Here is a 20,821-nt window from a genome sequence, read left to right on the forward strand (position 1 = left end):
CGGAAAGGTGCTCAGAAAATTATAAGAAAAATATGATAAATCTTATAAAATTATGTAGTTTCATAATCCAAAGTTTGGGATTAAAATGCTAAGCGTAGCAATTAAAGTTAATACTGTGTGTTAATTGGCTAAGTGACTATACATATGCATTTTAGCACACAACCCTAGGCATACCAGAATTCCTACGTGAAGCACTTGGTGGGCTGAGGGTGGTTTACTGTTCCATTGCCTCCTTTCACCATTTTTGAACTCAAGTTGTCACCTTTACTTGATTTCTTCCCTCTTTGAGCTTGTATACACTTAAGAACATGCATGGTGAGGAAGTGTGAGGGTGTATTCTGAGTTTCCATCCTCTGTGTGTGGGTGAGGGTGCTGGTTTTGGGTGGTTTGGGTGTTGAAAGCCATAGTCATGGCATTTTGAGGTCCAAGTGGTGACCTTTGGTGAGAAAGAACCAATCTTTGTGAAGGCATTTTCGTGCACCCTTGAAGTCAGAACCTTGGAGCTGTCGTGTGAGCTCCAAGAGCAACATTTTTCTGAGTTTGAGCTTTGGTAAGCTTTATCACCTTTTATCATGAGTCTTTAAGCTTAAAAATGGAACCTTGATGCATGTAAAGGTTAAAAGATGATAACTTAATGTTGGGGTTGGTCAAACACACCTAGAAATGCATGTTTAGGTGTTTAAAATCGGTAAAAACCCAACCTTGGAAGGATATCTTCACGAAATGCAGTTTCTGCATTCTGTCGTGAAATATCTGGATATGTGCCCGAACAATATCCGGATATGGGATTTGGACATCCAGATATTAGATATTCGGATATGGGATTCTGGATATCCGGATATTGCATATCCGGATATGTACAGTGAGATATCTGGATATTGCATATCCGGATATGGTCCCGTGGAATATTCGGATATTCTGGAATTTTGCAGAACAGTAGTTGTGATGTGTGTACATTAGGCTATTGGGGGTTTGTGGACCCTAGTTTGATGAAGTTGAACTTCTGTATGTATTGGATTAAGCCAGAATCATGGGATTAAGGGCTTGTGGCTTTGTTAGAAGCTTTAAAACTTGAAAACGTAATGAAAAGGCGTTGTCTTTAATTTGTATGCATGTGGTACATGTTATTGATTTATATTTGGTCCATATCAGATTGTGATCTGCTGTGATTGGACTTTGAGCTTGTGGCATTGGATAGCTAGCTTAGAGGTAAGCTTTCGTGTCCTCGGTTTAGCCATGTTGTGGTTCCACCATGTCCCTTGGGGATATGGTATATGCATGCTGTGTAACATGCTTTTGATGTTTTGGAAATGCTGTTGAGCTATTGTATGTTAGTGCCTTGTTGATATGCATGGAGGTGTTCCACCTATACGGTAAGCCTGAGTATGTAGAAAATACAAGAGGGTGAGGTGCAAGCGGTGTTCCTTGTACTACATGTAGGGAATATACGTATTCCTACATTTCTCTGGCCAGTAGATAGTGATTACACACATGCCATAGATATTTGTTGCACTACATAGTTTTAGAACTGATAATGATATAAATGCTTTTAGAACTTATATTGCACATGTAAGTGAGCTTGGGGTGGAAGATCCTTGAGGACCCCTTGTCTTACTGAGATTTCTTGTTTAGAGATCTCACCCCACGTTTGGGAAATGCTTATTTCAGGGTCAAGTAATGTTGAGACCTCAGGCGGCAGGAGGCCGGAGCTGAGTTAGATTGCTGTTATATTATGCTGCCATGACTGGATGCTGGATTTGCATGCTGTTTATATGCTTATAGCTTCAGTTATGTTTATGGAGTTTTATGTTGAGACTGGTTGTTGACTATGTTTATTTGGTGAGCATGGGGATTGTCCATGACACATAGTATTGTTATGTCTTGTTTATGTCTTGAGTCTTTTGGAGTTGTAATAATGTATCAGGATATGGTCCGGATTACGTGATGTAATGTCGTGATTGAGATAAACACTTTATTTATATATTGAGGTATTTCAGTAGATGTCTTATTGCAATTTATATACAGGCGTTATTTTATGAAATTGATTAAGTAATCAAGTTGGTAATTGATAATGACATCATAATTGAAAAGAAAAAGAATATTCCGCATTTTTAATTAAGCACCACTTAATACGATGTAATGTTAATATTCCGAGTATACACGGGGTGTTACATTTTATGGTATCAGAGCAATGGTTCTAGGGAAAAGCCTGTATGTATTGCAATGATTAGGATGTTTGGTTGTGTCTGTTTTGCGTGTTTGCTCCGTCGAGTATTATTATGATAATGCATATGTGACCACATTGCGTGAGCCTGATCAACTCATAATTTGTGTAACCTGTGCATAATCATGGTAAGACCCGGGAGAAACCGCGAGACTTCGGAGGATCGGCCCGATCCTGTCCTGGCTGCATTAGCTGAGATGCAGGCGGCCCGACTAGCCGACCAGGAGGCCATGAGAATGGCAAACCAGGCCATGCTGGATGCCGTCAGAGAGGCGAACAGGAAGGCCACTGAGGACGTGTTGGAGGCCAACCGTCTGGTGAACATGACGATGTTTAGACTCATGTTGGAGGAGATGAGGAATGGCCCTGATGTTGGTCATGCTCCACCGCCGCCGCCACCACCACCTCCACCCAGTCTGCAGGATGACTCTCAGAGTCAGATGGGAGATGGCAGTCATCTTACGGGGGCCATGCAGACCGTCCCTGTTTTTGTTGAGGATCGTGATGAGATCGATCGCCGGCTGAATGCTTTCCGTAAGCATAAGCCACTTGCCTTTGATGGATCCTTTGATCCTGTTGTTGCGGCACGTTGGCTTCAGGCGTTGGACAAGATTTTTCGGGTCATGCAGTGCACAGATCCGCAGAAGTTGATGTTCGCTACTTACATGCTGGAGGGCGATGCCCATGAGTGGTGGACAAACCTTTCTCATGTCTACGAGATGCAGGGTCATGTGATGACTTGGCCTATGTTCGAGGATTTCTTCTTGGGTCAGTACTTTCCTTATGACGCTCAGGAGAGGCAGCAGGGAGAGTTTGACAGATTGGTCCAGGGCTCGTTGTCTGTGGACGAGTACCTGGCCAAGTTCAACCAGTTGGTGAAGTTTGCACACTTCAGGATGGCGAGGCCTACTCCTACATTTCTGGCTGCAAAGTTTCGCAGAGGACTTAGTGAGGATATTGCTGGTTACCTAGCTGGTTCTGCTTTTAGAGATTTTGGGACACTGGTTCAGCAGTGTCGTGATATTGAAGATTACTACAGCTCGAGTAAGGCCAAGGTTGCTGAGGCGACGAAGGTTGTAGCTGGTAGTCTCACTTCTTGGCGAGACAGGAAGTTTGGGAACAAGGGCAAGAGTAAACAGTTGGCAACTCGGCAGGCGCCGAGTCAGTTCAAGAGGACTTCTGTTCAGGGGAGTGCAGCGAGACCTCCTGCTCCCAGGTGTTCGGGATGCGGGAAGACTCATTTTGGGCCGTGCTCTACCGGCCAGTTGTTTTGCTTTCAGTGTGGCAAGGAGGGCCACTTCTCCAGAGACTGTCCGTCGGCGACGGCGAGGGCTACTGCAATGCAGGCAGTGCCACTTCAGATGGTTCCCCTTCCACCTGCTTCGGCACCAGCAGTGCCACCATCTTCTGGGAGATTTTGTACTCTGGATCGTCAGCAGTCGGATCGAGCTCTGAACCTTGTCAGAGGTACTGTTACGATTGGTGGTTCACATGTTGATGTCTTGTTTGACTCTGGGGCTACGCATTCTTTTGTTGCAACCCCGATTGATGTGGGGCTTGAGTTGTCTATTGATGTGCTTTCTCCACCGATTCAGGTTACCACCACCACCGGAGAAAAGTGTGATGCGACCACTGTTCATCGCGATGTAGCGTTTCAGTGGGATGGCCGTGAGTTCTCGGTAGATCTGATAGGATTGCCGATGGCCAACTTGGAGGTTATTCTGGGCATGGATTGGCTGTCCAGAAATTGTGTGATGATTGACTGTTGTGCCAAGCGTGTGGTGTTGTCTCCGTGTGATTCCACAGCCAGTTTCTCGCCGTACATTTCGTTGCTGCAGGCTAGGAGAGCCTTGAGAGCAGGGGCATTTGGATATGTCATGTTGGGTGGTTTGGTGAGTGGGACACAGGAGGACATCACTGGCATTCCTGTGGTGAGGGAGTTCCTCGAGGTGTTTCCTGAGGAGATTCCTGAGTTTCCGCCACAGAGGGAGATAGAGTTTTCCATAGACCTGTTGCCTGGTGTGGGGCCGATTTCTTTAGCTCCATACCGGATGTCGCCACCGGAGTTGGCAGAGCTGAAGAAGCATATTGAGGATCTTTCAGCGAAAGATTTTATTAGACCGAGTGTGTCTCCTTGGGGAGCACCGGTTATCTTTGTGAAGAAGAAGGATGGGACAATGCGATTGTGCACCGACTACAGGCAGCTGAACAAGGTGACAATCAAGAACAAGTATCCCCTTCCTCGGATTGATAATCTGTTGGATCAGCTCAGGGGTGCTTGTGTGTATTCCAAGATTGATCTCCGGTCCGGATACCATCAGATTCGGGTGAAGCCGGAGGATGTCCCGAAGACCGCATTTCGCTCGAGATATGGTCATTTTGAGTACTTGGTGATTCCGTTCGGTCTCACCAATGCACCTGCTGTGTTCATAGATTACATGAACCGGATTTTCCAGCCGTACCTGGATCAGTTTGTGATCGTCTTCATTGACGATATTTTGATTTACTCCAAGATGGAGGAAGAGCATGTGGAACATTTAAGAACTGTTCTGCAAGTGCTAAAGGAGAAGAAGTTGTATGCAAAGCCTTCCAAATGTGAGTTCTGGCTCAAGTCTGTGAAGTTTCTTGGGCATGTTATTTCTGCTGAGGGAGTTGCAGTGGATCCAAACAAGATTGAGGTTGTGCTGGATTGGGAGAGACCCAAGACAGTTACGGAAGTGAGGAGCTTTCTGGGTTTGGCAGGTTACTATCGGAGGTTCATCAAGGGATTCTCCACCATGGTTTTGCCATTGACTCGCCTTACTCGGAAGGAGACTCCATTTGTGTGGACTCACGAGTGTGAGGTCTGTTTTCAGGAGTTGAAGGAGAGACTGACTACTGCTCCTGTGTTGGTCCTTCCTGATTCTGCGCTTGAGATTGAGCTTTACACCGACGCCTCCGGGAAGGGGCTAGGTTGTGTGTTGATGCAGTTGGGCAAAGTGATTGCCTATGCTTCGAGGCAGTTGAAACCTCATGAGGAGAACTATCCTACTCATGACTTGGAGTTGGCTGTTATTGTGTTTGCTTTCAAGATTTGGAGGCATTATCTTTTTGGTTTGAGGTTTGTGGTGTTTAGTGACCACAAGAGTTTGAAGTACCTGTTCGACCAGAAGGAGTTGAACATGAGGCAGAGGAGATGGATGGAGTTCATAAAGGACTACGACTTCGAGCTAAGGTATCATGCTGGCAAGGCCAATGTGGTAGCTGATGCTTTGAGTCAGAAATCCAGTAGCTCATCCAGTTTGTTACTTGGTAACTTTGATGTGGTTGAGAAGTTCTGAAACTTGGCAGTGACCGCTCCGTGTGAGAGTGTACTTCTCGGGTTGGAAGCATCAGATGTTGTGAACGAGCTGCTAGAAAAGATTAAAGAGGCACAAGTTCAGAGAGAGTGTCTGGATTATGTGAAGAACCAAGACGGTGTGTCATGGAATGATGATGGATTGCTTTTGTTTCAGCAGAGGATTGTAGTTCCTCGAGGCCCGTTGACAGAAGAGGTTATGGCAAAAGGCCATAAGGGTCAGGTTTCTATCCACCCTGGTGCTACTAAGATGTATCAAGACTTGAAGAAGAACTTCTGGTGGCCGGGCATGAAGAAAGATGTTGCTATCTTTGTGTCCAAGTGTTTGGTTTGCCAGAAGGTGAAGATTGAGCATCAGAGACCGTCTGGTGAACTTCAACCTCTTGAAGTACCACAGTGGAAGTGGGAAGGTATTTCCATGGACTTCGTGGTGGGATTGCCGAAGACTCAGGCGGGTTGTGACTCTATTTGGGTCATTGTGGACAGACTGACGAAGTCTGCCCATTTTCTTCCAGTGAAGGTGAGCTTCACTACAGAGCAGTTGGCCAAGCTTTATGTCCGCGAGATTGTGAGGCTTCACGGGGTGCCCGAGAGTATCATTAGTGATAGGGACCCGAAGTTCACATCTCGGTTCTGGGAGGCGCTGTAGGAGGCTTTTGGTACGCAGTTGAGATTGAGTACCGCTATCACCCTCAGACTGAGAGGACCATCCAGACCTTAGAGGACATGTTGCGAGCTTGCACGTTGGAGCAGGGCTCGGCATGGGATAGGTACCTTCCGTTGGTTGAGTTTTCTTACAACAACAGCTTTCATGCTAGCCTGAGCATGGCGCCCTACGAAGCACGGTATGGTAGGAGGTGTCGGACTCCTACTTGTTGGTCTGAGGTTGGGGACAATGAGCTTTTTGGCTTGGACTTTGTCTAAGATACCACCTTGCAGATCCAGATGATCCGTGAAAAGTTGAAGCAGGCGCAGAATCGCCAGAAGAGCTACTTTGATGTCAAGCATCGTCCGCTGGAGTTCAGTGAGGGTGAGCACGTGTTTGTGAGATGTCACCTGTCACCGGTGTTGGTCGGGCACTCAGAGTAAGGAAGCTGAGCCCGCGATATATTGGGCCATACCAGATCCTTGGTAGAGTAGGACCTGTTGCCTTGCCTTGCCTTGCCTTGCCTTGCCTTGCCTTCGAACCTGGCTAACATCCACGACGTGTTTCACGTGTCTCAGCTTCAGAAGTACATAGCAGATCCTTCGCACGTGGTGCAACCGGATGATGTGGAGGTTCGGGAGAACCTGAAGACTCCCGTCGGACCACTCAAAATTCTCGATCGTGGCGAGAAGTAGCTGAGGAGCAAGATCATTCCAATGGTCAAGGTGCAGTAGACCGGAAGAACTCCTGAGGAGTGTACTTGGGAGCGTGAGGACGAGCTTCTCCGGCAGTACCCCGAGTTTCGACCACGTATGTTTCTGATTTTGAGGTCAAAATCCTAAAAAGGTGGGGTGAATGTAAGAACCTGCACCGTTAATTAAGGTATTTAATTAATTAATTATGCAAAAATTAGGAAATGATTCCATAATTGACCCTAATAATTATTTATGAGGCTTAATAATCATAATAAGTGGGTTAGAATGCTGAAAGTCGCTTTTCGGAAGAAAAGTGCAGATCCTGGTTCTGCTAGTCGGTATAAATGCGTGCCGAAAAAGTATCCCGGAAAATTAAAGTAAGTGCATGTTAATTACTAGAATAATATGTAGGACTTGTAAAACGAGTTTCAAGTCCAAATAATGAGAACTGGTGCTAGAAACCGGTACTGGCCTTGAAAAGCGCGTACCAGAAAGGTGCTCAGAAAATTATAAGAAAAATATGATAAATCTTATAAAATTATGTAGTTTCATAATCCAAAGTTTGGGATTAAAATTCTAAGCGTAGGAATTAAAGTTAATACTGTGTGTTAATTGGCTAAGTGACTATACATATGCATTTTAGCACATAACCCTAGGCATACCAGAATTCCTACGTGAAGCACTTGGTGGGCTGAGGGTGGTTTACTGTTCCATTGCCTCCTTTCACCATTTTTGAACTCAAGTTGTCACCTTTACTTGATTTCTTCCCTCTTTGAGCTTGTATACACTTAAGAACATGCATGGTGAGGAAGTGTGAGGGTGTATTCTGAGTTTCCATCCTCTGTGTGTGGGTGAGGGTGCTGGTTTTGGGTGGTTTGGGTGTTGAAAGCCATAGTCATGGCATTTTGATGTCCAAGTGGTGACCTTTGGTGAGAAAGAACCAACATTTGTGAAGGCATTTTCGTGCACCCTTGAAGTCAGAACCTTGGAGCTGTTGTGTGAGCTCCAAGAGCAACCTTTTTCTGAGTTTGAGCTTTGGTAAGCTTTATCACCTTTGATCTTGAGTCTTTAAGCTTAAAAATGGAACCTTGATGCATGTAAAGGTTAAAAGATGATAACTTAATGTTGGGGTTGGTCAAACACACCTAGAAATGCATGTTTAGGTGTTTAAAATCGGTAAAAACCCAACCTTGGAAGGATATCTTCACAAAATGCAGTTTCTGCATTCTGTCGTGAAATATCCTGATATGTGCCCGAACAATATCCGGATATGTGATATCCGGATATGGGATTTGGACATTCGGATATTAGATATCCGGATATGGGATTCTGGATATCCGGATATTGCATATCCGGATATGTACAGTGAGATATCCGGATATTGCATATCCGGATATGGTCCCGTGGAATATCCGGATATTCTGGGATTTCGCAGAACAGTAGTTGTGCTGTGTGTACAGTAGGCTATTGGGGGTTTGTGGACCCTAGTTTGATGAAGATGAACTTCTGTATGTATTGGATTAAGCCAGAATCACGGGATTAAGGGCTTGTGGCTTTGTTAGAAGCTTTAAGACTTGAAAACGTAATGAAAAGGCGTTGTCTTTAATTTGTATGCATGTGGTACATGTTATTGATTTATATTTGGTCCATATCAGATTGTGATCTGTTGTGATTGGACTTTGAGCTTGTGGCATTGGATAGCTAGCTTAGAGGTAAGCTTTCGTGTCCTCAGTTTAGCCATGTTGTGGTTCCACCATGTCCCTTGGGGATATGGTATATGCATGCTGTGTTACATGCTTTTGATGTTTTGGAAATGTTGTTGAGCTATTGTATGTTAGTGCCTTGTTGATATGCATAGAGGTGTTCCACCTATACGGTAAGCCTGAGTATGTAGAACATACAAGAGGGTGAGGTTGTAGGTGAGGTGCAAGCGGTGTTCCTTGTACTACATGTAGGGAATAGACGTATTCCTACATTTCTCTGGCCAGTAGATAATGATTACACACATGTCATATATATCTGTTGCACTACATAGTTTTAGAACTGATAATGATATAAATGCTTTTAGAACTTATATTGCACATGTAAGTGAGCTTGGGGTGGAAGATCCTTGAGGACCCCTTGTCTTACTGAGATTTCTTGTTTTAGAGATCTCACCCCACGTTTGGGGAATGCTTATTTCAGGGTCAGGTAATGTTGAGACCTCAGGCGGCAGGAGGTCGGAGCTGAGTTAGATTGCTGTTATATTATGCTGCCATGATTGGATGCTGGATTTCCATGTTGTTTATATGCTTATAGCTTCAGTTATGTTTATGGAGTTTTGTGTTGAGGCTGGTTGTTGACTATGTTTATTTGGTGAGCATGGGGATTGTCCATGACACATAGTATTGTTATGTCTTGTTTATGTCTTGAGTCTTTTGGAGTTGTAATAATGTATCAGGATATGGTCCGGATTACGTGATGTAATATCGTGATTTAGATACATACTTTATTTATATATTGAGGTGTTTCAGTAGATGTCTTATTGCAATTTATATACAGGCGTTATTTTAAGAAATTGATTAAGTAATTAAGTTGGTAATTGATAATGACGTCATAATTGAAAAGAAAAAGAATATTCCGCATTTTTAATTAAGCACCGCTTAATACGATGTAATGTTAATATTCCGAGTATACACGGGGTGTTACAACAATCTTTATCATGTTAGAAATTTTATATGTGAACAATATTAATTAATGCTTTTGTATTTTTCAAAATAATCTGGTTAAAGAATATTCCAATTTAATTTATTGTGAAAAGCCCATTGTGATCATGTGGAGTTGGACTTTTGATATAGGGCCTAGTTGGGCAGCACAATGTAGGCATTAGTGTTTGATTGGGCTTCTGAGATGGGTGGACTCATCAGACACACTGCTGATTAGGATTTTGCTATGTCCCCTCTCTAGCGTATTTATATTGGGATTAAGCCTTATGAATCGTTATGCTCCCATTGCAGAAGGCTGCCATTTTGGAATATGTCATAGATAGGAAGATTCTAGCCGTGTAACAAGGTTTTTTCCCTTAGTAGATAAGATGCCCCAATCAAGTACACAAAATCCTTTTAGAATAAAATTGATATATGGTGTTTTATCTATCATGCATGTTTCGATCTTTGTGTTGAATTATTATTTGAAAATCTCTCACATTTGGTATCAGAGCAAGGCATGTATGATTATAAGACCCATAATTTATTGCTTTTTTATTTTTTAAATCTGGGTTGTTGAATAAATTGTCTCTGTTCCGTCTGGATCCGTATTGCAATCACTTTGAATACAATTGCAACCAATTCTTATTGTCTCAACCAGAACCTTTTTCGTGAATTGCATTGTTACACTGTTTGTTACATATTGTAGTCTCGATTGGCATTCAATTTGTTGCACTGAATATATTTATTGGCATTCGAATTGTTTAAATATTATATATATATATATATATATGCTTACAAATTGTCGTCTTGTTTTACATGAATTGGTTATGGCACATATATAAATATATAAGATTTCAATTGTTGCACTGTGTATATATATATGTTTCGATTTGAACTGTCGAATACCCTGTATGTGGTATTTGTCCAATATACAATTCAAGCAAATTTTTATTTTATTTCATGAATATGTGCTATTCAGATTTTATTACATGTTAATTTTAAGCCAAAATTCACAAAAATTTAATTGTTTGATCCTTGGAATATTTGTGAACAGTAGATATATTTTTGCAATTTTTTCGCTGCATTATATATTTTTTATGGAATTATTTTGTTTTATTTATAATAATGGAGGGTGTGTATTTCAATTTTGTTTAGTGTCGTGACACTGTTCATGGCAGCAAAGCACGACACGCAACCTTTTAAAAAATTTGCGTGTCGGACACGTGTCCGACATGGACACGCGTCCGACACGCGGTCAACATTTGGGGACACACGGTCAACTCTCTGACACGTTCTGACATGTTTTTCGGACACGCAGACAACTTTTTTCGACATTCGGTCAACGCTCGGGCACGTTTTTTTTTAATCTCAAAAAAAAAAAATTGGTAACATTTTAAATCTCAATTTTATTTTGTTAACTAAATATAAAAGAAATAATTTATAAATTAATTTTTTTCTGTTATGAAATTTGACATGAAAAATTAACAAAGTACGAAGAATTATTTATATTAATATTTATGTTATGAAATTTAAATATTTGATTGGTTATATGACTTATTATGGACTCTTATATCTATTAAATATAAATTATATTATATATATTAAAAATTTTATTTAATATCAAAACGTGTCCCAACGTGTCAAAATATGACATTTTTTAGAATTAACGTGTCAGCGTGTCGTGTCGTGTCCCGTGTCCGTATCCGTGCATCATAGGTTCAAGGTTTGAATTCTGATTCATTGTTCTTGTCTAGAGAATTATTTTGGTTTCAACAAAATTGTTTCATGAACATGATGTTTTAGTTTCAATGAACTTGCTAACACTATGATGTGGGTTGCTTTTGTTTTTTGTGAAAATTTCCAATTTTGAAAGTTTTGATTTTCATGAAACAATTATTCAAGTTTTGTTTGCATGAATTTGGAGAGCCAAAAATTGTGCCTAATTGTGGCTTTATTAGTGAATTAATTTATGATTTCACTTTAATGAGTGTATTACTATTATACTATTATTGTCTTTGCACAGTTATGCTGCTCACCAATTAATTTCTATGTGCAAATACTTTGTTTGTAGTACTAAAGTCTTACCCTTGGTTTCCTTGTTATTTTGTATTTGAATAAACTTAAATGTTATTTTTGTGGTATTAATTGGCTGACTAATTTAGATTTTGTAATTGGCATTGTTTATACGGTACTGTATGTGAAAGCCTTATTGCGGTATTGCATTGTTGTATTAATGAGTTAGTTTCATTGTTTTCACACTTACATGGGCTTAGTGTTCCGATATTTTGGTCCTCATTTTCTAATATTGGTATTTTTTTAGTGTGAATTGGACCCACTTTTGGTTTCATTTACTGTTTTGAAATTTTTCTGATATTGTGAATAATAATGTTTCATAGCTTTATTCACCTTAGCATGAATACTTATATTTATTTTTGAACCCCACAGATGAGTTAGTTTTAACATTTATTAGTTATTAGTAAAGGGGCATTAAGTATAATTTTTTGAATTTTATATTCATCGCACATGTGTCTGGAATTATTTACGTCACTTATACGAAATATTTTTACATGGGTAGGTCCCACAATTCATAAACTTTGTACTTTTGAGGACATTTTTTGACTGTGCGTCTTTTGTGGAATACACTTTCAGAATGGTGCATTTTTTGAATTCTGATGAATTATTTTACTCAATGCTAACGTAAATTATTTTCTTAGTTAATGTCTTCTATGTGTACTATTTCAACTAGCACGAAGTTAGTTGTTATTGTTTTCGGAAAATCAGTGGCATTACCGGCAGTATTTATTAGTTTGTTTTGACTGATTTCGATTTCCAAAATATTTTGAATCGTTAGCATGAATTATAGTATTCAGATTTGCGTATTACTATTTAGTGATTCTTGAAATCTATTAAGTCTTTCTGTTGCAGTTTCATATTTGGGTTTTAGTGAAACACTTGGTGTTGTGAAATCAATGAATTATAATTTTCCATTCGATTGGATCTCTCTTTTCAACGTAAGATGAAACTTTTGATTGAGCCTCTACATTTTAAATTTTTTTGGATCTTAGTACTATTCATGTAGTGTTTAAGTTTTAAAATTTTTGAAACTGGTATGTTGTTGTTCCAATATTTAATTAGTTAACGTGAATTGATCATTTTGGTTTTTATGGGAACTATGCAACTTTTGATTTTTGGATTATTTCACTTTTGTGGAATGTTACTAGTTCGTGCTTTAATATCTCTCATTTGGGATTGTGTAAATTGAATTTTGATTCACATTTGATGTTGTTATTAGACTATAAATTGGACTTCCATATTATTGGACCCTTGTGTCATTTGGAATATGTTGTTGGCAATTAAAGAAATCAAAAAAAATTGCATGAAATGGTAATTGAACCCATAATCACCTAAATGGTTAGGTTACATTTTGCATATTGAACTAATGAAAATTTTGGATCACATAAAGGGTGTGACATTAGTTATAATTCTTATTTGTGATACCTTTATGTTGGAATTATAGAGATATATAATTTATAAAATTTATCTGCCCAAAGGGGATAAATTTTAGACAATTATGTATAATTTTCTCCTACTTAAGCATAATTAGTATTTTTTGTCTTATACTACTTTAATATTAAATGTTGAACTTTTTTTTTTTGGCAAAATTTGCTGGATTGACAAATGCAATATGATTTTTGGAAACACATGTTGTGAAGTGTTTTATGTTGTTAAGTGTTTCATGTTTTTGGGCATTGTCGTCGATCTATTATATTGAATTATTATAAGTTAATTATCTGGCCAAAGGGGGTTGTTACATATAATAATTTGGGAAATTGCATGAAGAAATTATTGATAAGATTACGTAATTTAAAAGTATTTATCTACCCAAAGGGGATAAATTATTTTAAATTGCATATGGTATTATGGAGAAATATATATAATTTAAAAAAATTTCCGCCCAAAGGGGATGAATTTTTATAATTGTATGTAATTCTCCTTGTCATTTAAATCTTTATGTGATGTAAAATATTTGTATATGATATTCCCTGCCCAAAGGGGGGTTTATGATATATAAATTATTTTGTTGTTGCCCAAATTTAATTTTGTTGCATTGTGTATATCAATCAATTATTTTTACCATAAAAAACAATCATGCCATTATTGAGTTATTGACTATGTCAAATTATAAGAAATGAAAATGTATAATTTATAGAATATTTTTTTATTCATTGAGTTGTATGCTTGTGCTTGAACTATTTAAGTGCAAATTTTTTATTTTTATTTTTATTGGCTAAAGTATTTAAATTCATGATCAGTGAGGGTGTTTCACCTTCTTGTGGAATGTATCATGATTTTGGGTAAGATTTTGAAGAGTTTCTACGAATTACTATAGGTATTATCACTAAAGTGAGATAGATTTATTTGTCATGTAAATTTTTTGTAAATTTGAGGACTATTTCTTGTTATTTCATGCATGCCCAAAGAGGGTTATTGTGTGTTTTAATTATAAGCTTGTTTGTAATAAAATTATTACGGTGATCTCTTAAGCTAGTTTGTGCTCATTGATTGATTCATCTGAGGCTTTAACCTTAGTTTAAACCTTGGTATGTGCATTATGTCCAAAGGGGAGTATACTATTTTGTTGGCCTCATTTTAAACAGGTGGATTTCTGCCTGTTAATTTTGACTGCTGATGCAGCAATAGATAGTAGAATCACCCTAATTATGCGAGTCTGAGTTAGAGAGTTATTATAATGATATCAATATCATAGATGAGTTTAGAATTCAATCCTGTAAAGATTGACACCCATATTGGTGGTATTCTGAGAAAGTGAGTTTTGACCTAATAGTTGATACTGTTGTGGCAGTAATAGGTATTTGACTAACCCTACTAATTAGGGAATCTGAGATAGAGGATTATTCTAAGGATATAATTATTATAAATGGAATGAGGATGAAATTCTCAGAAGTTTGATATCCATATTGAGGGTATTTTACACAGATGGATTTTCATCTGTTATTTTTTACTATTGACGCAGTAACAATCAGTAGAATAGCTCCACTTGAGAAAATTTGAGTTAGAGAGCTATTTTGATGTTATGATTATCATAGATGAGGTTAGTATATGATTTGATGAAGTTTGATACCCATATTGGGGTATTTTGAAAAAGTCACTTCTGCCGATATTTTGTACTGCTGCAGAACCAGCCGGTAGAATTCCGGAATGGGAAAAAGATGAGAAAATGCAAAGGAAGTTCAATATATGCCAAACAAGTCATAATTAGACCAATGATATAAAAATTAAGAAAGTTATGAAGTCCGAGTACAGTTAAGGATACTCGTAAAGACTACAGTGTAGTTAAACAACAGTAAGTGTATCTGTGAGTTATTAATTAGATTTTTGAGTTAGAAATATATTAATTAAACAAACTTAATATTAATTACTTAAAGTTGAGATCTTGGAGATTTTTGGGTAAAAATTTGATAACAGTTCAAAGAAAAATTATACTGGGTGTCACTAAATGACAGAAAGTAACTTAATGACATGGCATAAACCCTAAAAACATAAGGGACCCTTCCCCTCATTTCTGATCAGCACCCTAGCAGCCCCCTCTCTCTCTAAGTTTGAGTTTTCAAAATTTCTCCACCTTCTCTCTAAGATTCCACCACCAAAACTTCATCAAATCACCAAACTTCCTTCACAAAACTTGTTCCTCTCATCCTCCTCTTCAAGAACATAATATTTTTGTTCTTTGAAGCCAAATTTTTGTGGTGAATCCCTCCCCAAACAACAGCGATTTTGGAGCATGTTCATGCCTTGGAGATGATGTTTTGAGTTCTCTTAGAAGAACACTCCTTTGGTGCTTGTTTCCTTAAGTTTTAGTGTAAGTTTCTTGAAGCTTTTTCTTGAAAAATCCCATCTTTGAGTTGTGTTCTTGAGTTCTAACTTTGAGTCTTTGTTAAAGGTGTGTTCTTGAGTTATAAGTTAATTATCGCCCCAATGGTGGTTGTCTGGTGGTCTGCATCGCCCAAAACGACATATTCTAACACTCTGTCTGGCGTGGGCCTGGAATGTTCCACCCGAGGGTCGTCCCTTGCGTCAAATTCTACAAGAAAACACTGGTCAAGTTCCTTTCTATTCCTGCTAGGGCTTTCTTCAATTACCTGGGTTGTTATCAGTTGGGGCGCTGGTAAGTCTTTGAAGGTAACCCTAGTCGTTGGTTTCAAAGATATGTTGTAGCAGCTCCTGGCTACTGTTTGGTCTCCTTTTACCGTTGCGACTTTATTGTCCCTGGCTACGAATTTCATCGCTAAATGTGGGTGAGATACGCTCGCCTCAAAAGCGGCAAACATCCTCCTGCCCAGAATAGCGTTGTATGCTGATTGAGTGTCAAGCACTAAGAACTGGATGTCAGCTGACCTTGAAGTGGGTGGTGTTCCCATTGATAAGCGCAGATTTATCATGCCGAGGGGCTTGGTGACTGTTGCTTTGAAACTTGACAGTTCACCAACAACAGGGGTTAAGTCATTGATCGTAAACTCTAATGCCCTAAAACAAGGTAAAAATAAGATGTGAGCAGAGCTGCCATGGTCAACAAACACTCGATTTACGCCAAAATTAGCTATTATTGCTTGGATGACTAGTGGGTCATCATGTCCGGGTAGGACGTCGCCCAAATCATTGCTGTCCCAAACGATTTTAGGCTTGGTGGGGTCCCCACTGACTTTTGCTTTGTTGATGATTTTACCAGACACCGCCAAACACTATTTCAAATGTTTCTTTCTGGCGTTCGTTGTTTCTCCACCGTCACTCAATCCACCTACGATCATGTTTATTACTCCGTGCTTGATGACAGCCGAGTCTTCGTCACCTTCTTCACGTCCTTCATTATTGTTAGGGCCGGTTTAGACCCTGCGGTCTCTTGGGGAGCTTTCTCTTCGGTTACGTTCACGGCGAGGCCTGTAGTCAAATTGGCTGGTTCTTCTCCTTTCTGGTGACCTTCTGCGTTCGCGGCGACACCTATCAGAACTAATTTCACGCCCAGAATTATTTGTCTGCCTTTGGGCTCCTCTTTTGATAAGCGCATCAATCTCATCCTTGAGAGATCTACATTCTTCGGTGTTATGGTCGTTGCTACGGTGGAATTTGCAGTATACAATGATTTCTCTGGCTGGCTGTTGGTGTTGTGGGTTACTCTTGCGCTCTTTGTATTCAATTTGCAGGATGTTGTGTGATTGGCGTCTTGGGGTATCACGCCCTAAAGGGCGGCTGGAATATTTGGATGTTTCGTGGCTTTTCCTCTCTTCATCAACGTGATCTTTTTTATTAGCTTTCTTCTCTCGGTTATGGGAGTCATCTGCTCTACTCCCCTTATACTCTTCAATTCGCATGAATTCTTGACCTTTTTTCTTGTCCTCTTCAAGGTCGGTAATTTCGTGGCGGGCGAGCTCATATGCGAACGCCCTCTATTGCAAGCCTGACAAGAGTATATGCACCTATACTTTAGGGTCTAAGCCTTGTACCTGAAGAGCCTCTTTGTCGAAGCGGTCCAAAAAGGATCTGAGGGGTTCCCCTGACTGCTGGCAAATTTTTTCAAGGGAATGGACAGATTTGGGCATTGGGTGGCTTGTTGCGAAATGGGTATGAAACTTACTCGCCAAATCATCCCAGGACGCAATACTCTCGGTTGGCAGAGTGGTGTACCACGTCAATGCTCTCCCGCCGAGGAGTGTAGGGAAGGTCCAGCACGTAAAGAGATCTATCTCGCCATGAAGGGTCATTGCTGCTTCGAACTTTTGGATCCATTCAAAGGGATTAGTGTCGCCCACATACATCGTTATATTAGACGGTCCTTTGAAACCGAGAGGTGTGAGCGTTAGGCGCAGGCTATCAGTCAAGGGTTTGTTGCGTCTCGAGGTATTAGCGGGTGTTACTCGTAAGTTCGGGTTACGACCGTGTAAGTCTGGCGGTGGGTGAGGTGCTTGAAAGGCTTCTGCAGAGTAAGAGAAGGCTGGGGCTTGTTGGGCGCCATATTGTGGTGGGCCTGGAAACATACATGATCCTTGAGGTTGTGGAACGACTGCATTATGAGGCGGTATTGCGTAACCGTGGAATGGAAAACCAGTAGGGAATGGTGGGGGGTAAGGGGCAGCGACGTTGTGAGTGTAAGGTCCAGGGGGATATGAGGTGACCACAGGGACTCGATGATCATTATACATAGCCATCAGTTGACTTCGGGCCGATTGTTGATGATTGGCTGGTGGGATAGTTTGTGGGCCAGCGGCAGGGAGTGACATTCTGAAATGAACTCCTGGCGGTGGGGGTTGAGTTGGGATTAAGTTCTCTCCTTGGACTACGTGACGATTCAACTGTGCTACTCTAGCATTAGCTGCTGGTAACTGTAGGAAAACAGATTGTAGCACCGGGGGGAGAGCCTCGTCGGCTGCTTGTTCAGCTGGGCTTAATGCATGGATGGTGGGGAGTTGGAATGAACTATTTACGCATGACCTTCAGGGGTAATGACTCTAGTCTATTCTGCTCTTCTTGTCGTGACAGCCATGTTTAGCTGTCAGAATGTGAAATGCCTCCTGTAGATCTTAGGTAGGAGAATGAGAATAGAAGTTTATAGTTTCCCACAGACGGTGCCAATGTACCGTTGGGATCTATAAGCCCACTATGTTCCCTTTGGGGATGATGTCACTATATGGATGATACTTCTAGCGAAGGTAAAGACCAAGCTAGCAAGCACTATTCCAAGTATGATGCAAGCAGATAACAATGGAGGGTTTAGTGTGTGTATGAGTGTGACTTAATACAAATGGGCATAATAACGATACATGAGATACCTCTTTGTGTGCCCTTGGCGGGCTATTTATAGGAAAAGGTGATGGTGATCTCGTATGGGTTGGTGAGGAGGAGGTCAACCCTCCTTGGGATCTGCTAGGGGTGGCAGATGCTGCTGGGGGTGGCAGTCACTGCTATGATATCAGTGATGCATCCCTTTGCCTGGTGATGTCAGCATATGACAAAGGGCGGTTTCCTCTTATGGTACCTGGGGCGGTCTCCTTAGGGGCTAGAATCCCAAGATGAGACATTTTAGTGTCTCTCCTAGGGAGTGTCACTGCGTTCGGGGTTGGGGGCTGAGAGTTGGTAGGGCTGACATGGATAAGAGATTTGGGCTTGGATTTTTGGGCTGCTATGTTGTTGGGCCATCCGAAACAGGTGGATATATACCTATATATTTGATGGTGTTGATGCAAGGTTGCCAAAGTCCTGAAACCTTGATGATTTGTAATAGTTTTTCAAGTACCAATTGAAGCTTGATACATAGTGGAACAAATCTTAGATGGCTTGCTCAATGACTAGATGTAGGTCACAATTTGTTGGTGGCTGAACCAATTAAATAGTGTTTGCACTCTTTTAACCCTTTCTCTTTACAATACAACAATTTATTTTATCATTTCAAGTTTTATATTGGATCATTTATCTATTGCTTTTGGTTGTTTTCATTATTATGAATGGGTTCTTTATCTTGTTAATTCATTTCTCGATCGCAAAGATTGTTAGAAATCATTCTCGTCAAAAAAAAACCATTTTTTTATAGGATTATGAAAACTCAATTCACTTTCCCTTTTTCAGTTACAGAAGTCATTGCTTAACATGATTTTTTCATTACTAAGTTTGATCCCAATTTTCAAAGATCATTTTATAAAATAAAAATAACATCTCGATTTGTTTAAAAATTAAGCAAAATTGATAGCGACTCTATTTTCTTCATTTATTTTTTTAATAAATTTCAGTTGTTTTTGCATCGCAATATTCTATGGGGACAATTGTCAATCCCTTAATTAATGAATAATAACACATCTTCACTTTAGAAATAAAGGTCATTTTAAATGAATTTTACCCTACTTTTTCAAACTTGTGGTAAATATCTGTCGTTTTTTAAGTTTTTTATTTTTTCAATTTAAGATTAGTTGACTCACTAGCTCTCCAACTCACTTATGCAAGATCTACTCATGCAAGATGAGTTGGAAAGTTCAACCTGAAACCTGTGAAAACAACTCCAGGTACGTTAAATTGTTCAAACATCTCTAATTATACAAATTCATATTGATAAGCTACTCACGTAAGTGGCTTGAAAAGAAAAAAAAAGGTACCTAAAATTTGAGCCTTGATATGGATAATATATAGGCCCATAAAGTTAAAAGCCCAAAAAGGATCCACGAAGGCGCAATGATCTCATTACGCAAAATGCACACACCAAGCATTGTGCAGGCTACCATGTTAAATCGCCTTATATAACTTAAAGACTAAGGAAAGTCGTAGTAACTAGCTGAGGTCCACCGCGTATAAGGGCCAACACAGGAAAGACATCTCCAGCTTGCCACTACTCTAAGAAGACAGGCTATTGTCTAGACTTGATCACCAAGGAAATAAATAGAAAGGCACCAACTCACAACAACCAATAAGAAGGTATGCCGCCTACAAAGGGCGGCTCAAAGCTTACTATAAATATAGGGGGAACAAACCCATGTACGATATCATTATTCCAATTAACTACAACTAATACCTCGCATTGATATTGACTTAAGCGTCGGAGTTTCTTTATAGGTACCCCCCAGTCACTTCCATTGTGCCAGAGTCACAATATTGCCAATCCAAAGAGAAGCCCACTTCACCATAGATTCGAGCTGATTTGCTACAGTTCAAAGGCCCATAGTCTTCAACCTCCAACCGTGTGTGATTTGGCTCATCCAATCTTGAACTAGTCAAATCATTGGCACCGCCTGTAGGGAACGATAAATTTTGAATCCCACTCCTTTACAAATCAAAAACATGGTTGATACCAGAAGCAAATCTCAAAACGGCTCCAGGGCGAAGAAAAAGGGAGCACAGATTTCACGCGAGAAATCTGTGTCATATGTTGCTCCAATTTTAGTACGTAATGAAAATCCACCCACTACACAACAACTATTAGAGCTCATCACCTAGCAAAATAAGAAAATTGTTCAACAAAATCGGGAATTGGCTCAGTTAAAAAAATTAAAGAGTGAGAAAGAAAAAAGAAAGAAAAAGAAAAAGAGAAAGAGAAATGCAATGAATTGGAAATTGAAAAATCTGATGAAAGTGAACCAGGACCTGAGTATTTAAAAAGGGATCCTGGTCCTTCAAATAAAGATAAAAAGAAAGTCGAGGAGCGAGAAGTACACGAAAACTCTTAGGAAAATTCAG

At 39.9% G+C, this 20,821-nt stretch overlaps 1 protein-coding gene across 1 annotated transcript in view; it reads right to left on the bottom strand.

Annotated features, from left to right (window-relative positions):
* LOC133309339 (protein WEAK CHLOROPLAST MOVEMENT UNDER BLUE LIGHT 1-like) overlaps positions 1 to 17,811 on the bottom strand; it is a 30,061-nt gene extending 12,250 nt beyond the window's left edge. The window contains exons 1-3 of the mRNA XM_061510100.1: positions 17,110 to 17,811; positions 16,586 to 17,052; positions 15,916 to 16,135 (exon numbers count right to left, since the gene is read on the bottom strand). Of these exons, the coding sequence (XP_061366084.1) occupies positions 15,916 to 16,135; positions 16,586 to 17,052; positions 17,110 to 17,811 (1,389 nt within the window). The remainder of the gene's footprint in view (positions 1 to 15,915; positions 16,136 to 16,585; positions 17,053 to 17,109) is intronic.
* Positions 17,812 to 20,821: the final 3,010 nt, after the last annotated feature.

The sequence above is a fragment of the Gastrolobium bilobum genome, unplaced genomic scaffold (assembly GCF_033153095.1).
Source record: "Gastrolobium bilobum isolate Gb01-03AN ecotype WA unplaced genomic scaffold, APGP_CSIRO_Gbil_v1 utg37294, whole genome shotgun sequence".
In the NCBI taxonomy this organism is placed as follows: Eukaryota; Viridiplantae; Streptophyta; class Magnoliopsida; order Fabales; family Fabaceae; genus Gastrolobium; species Gastrolobium bilobum.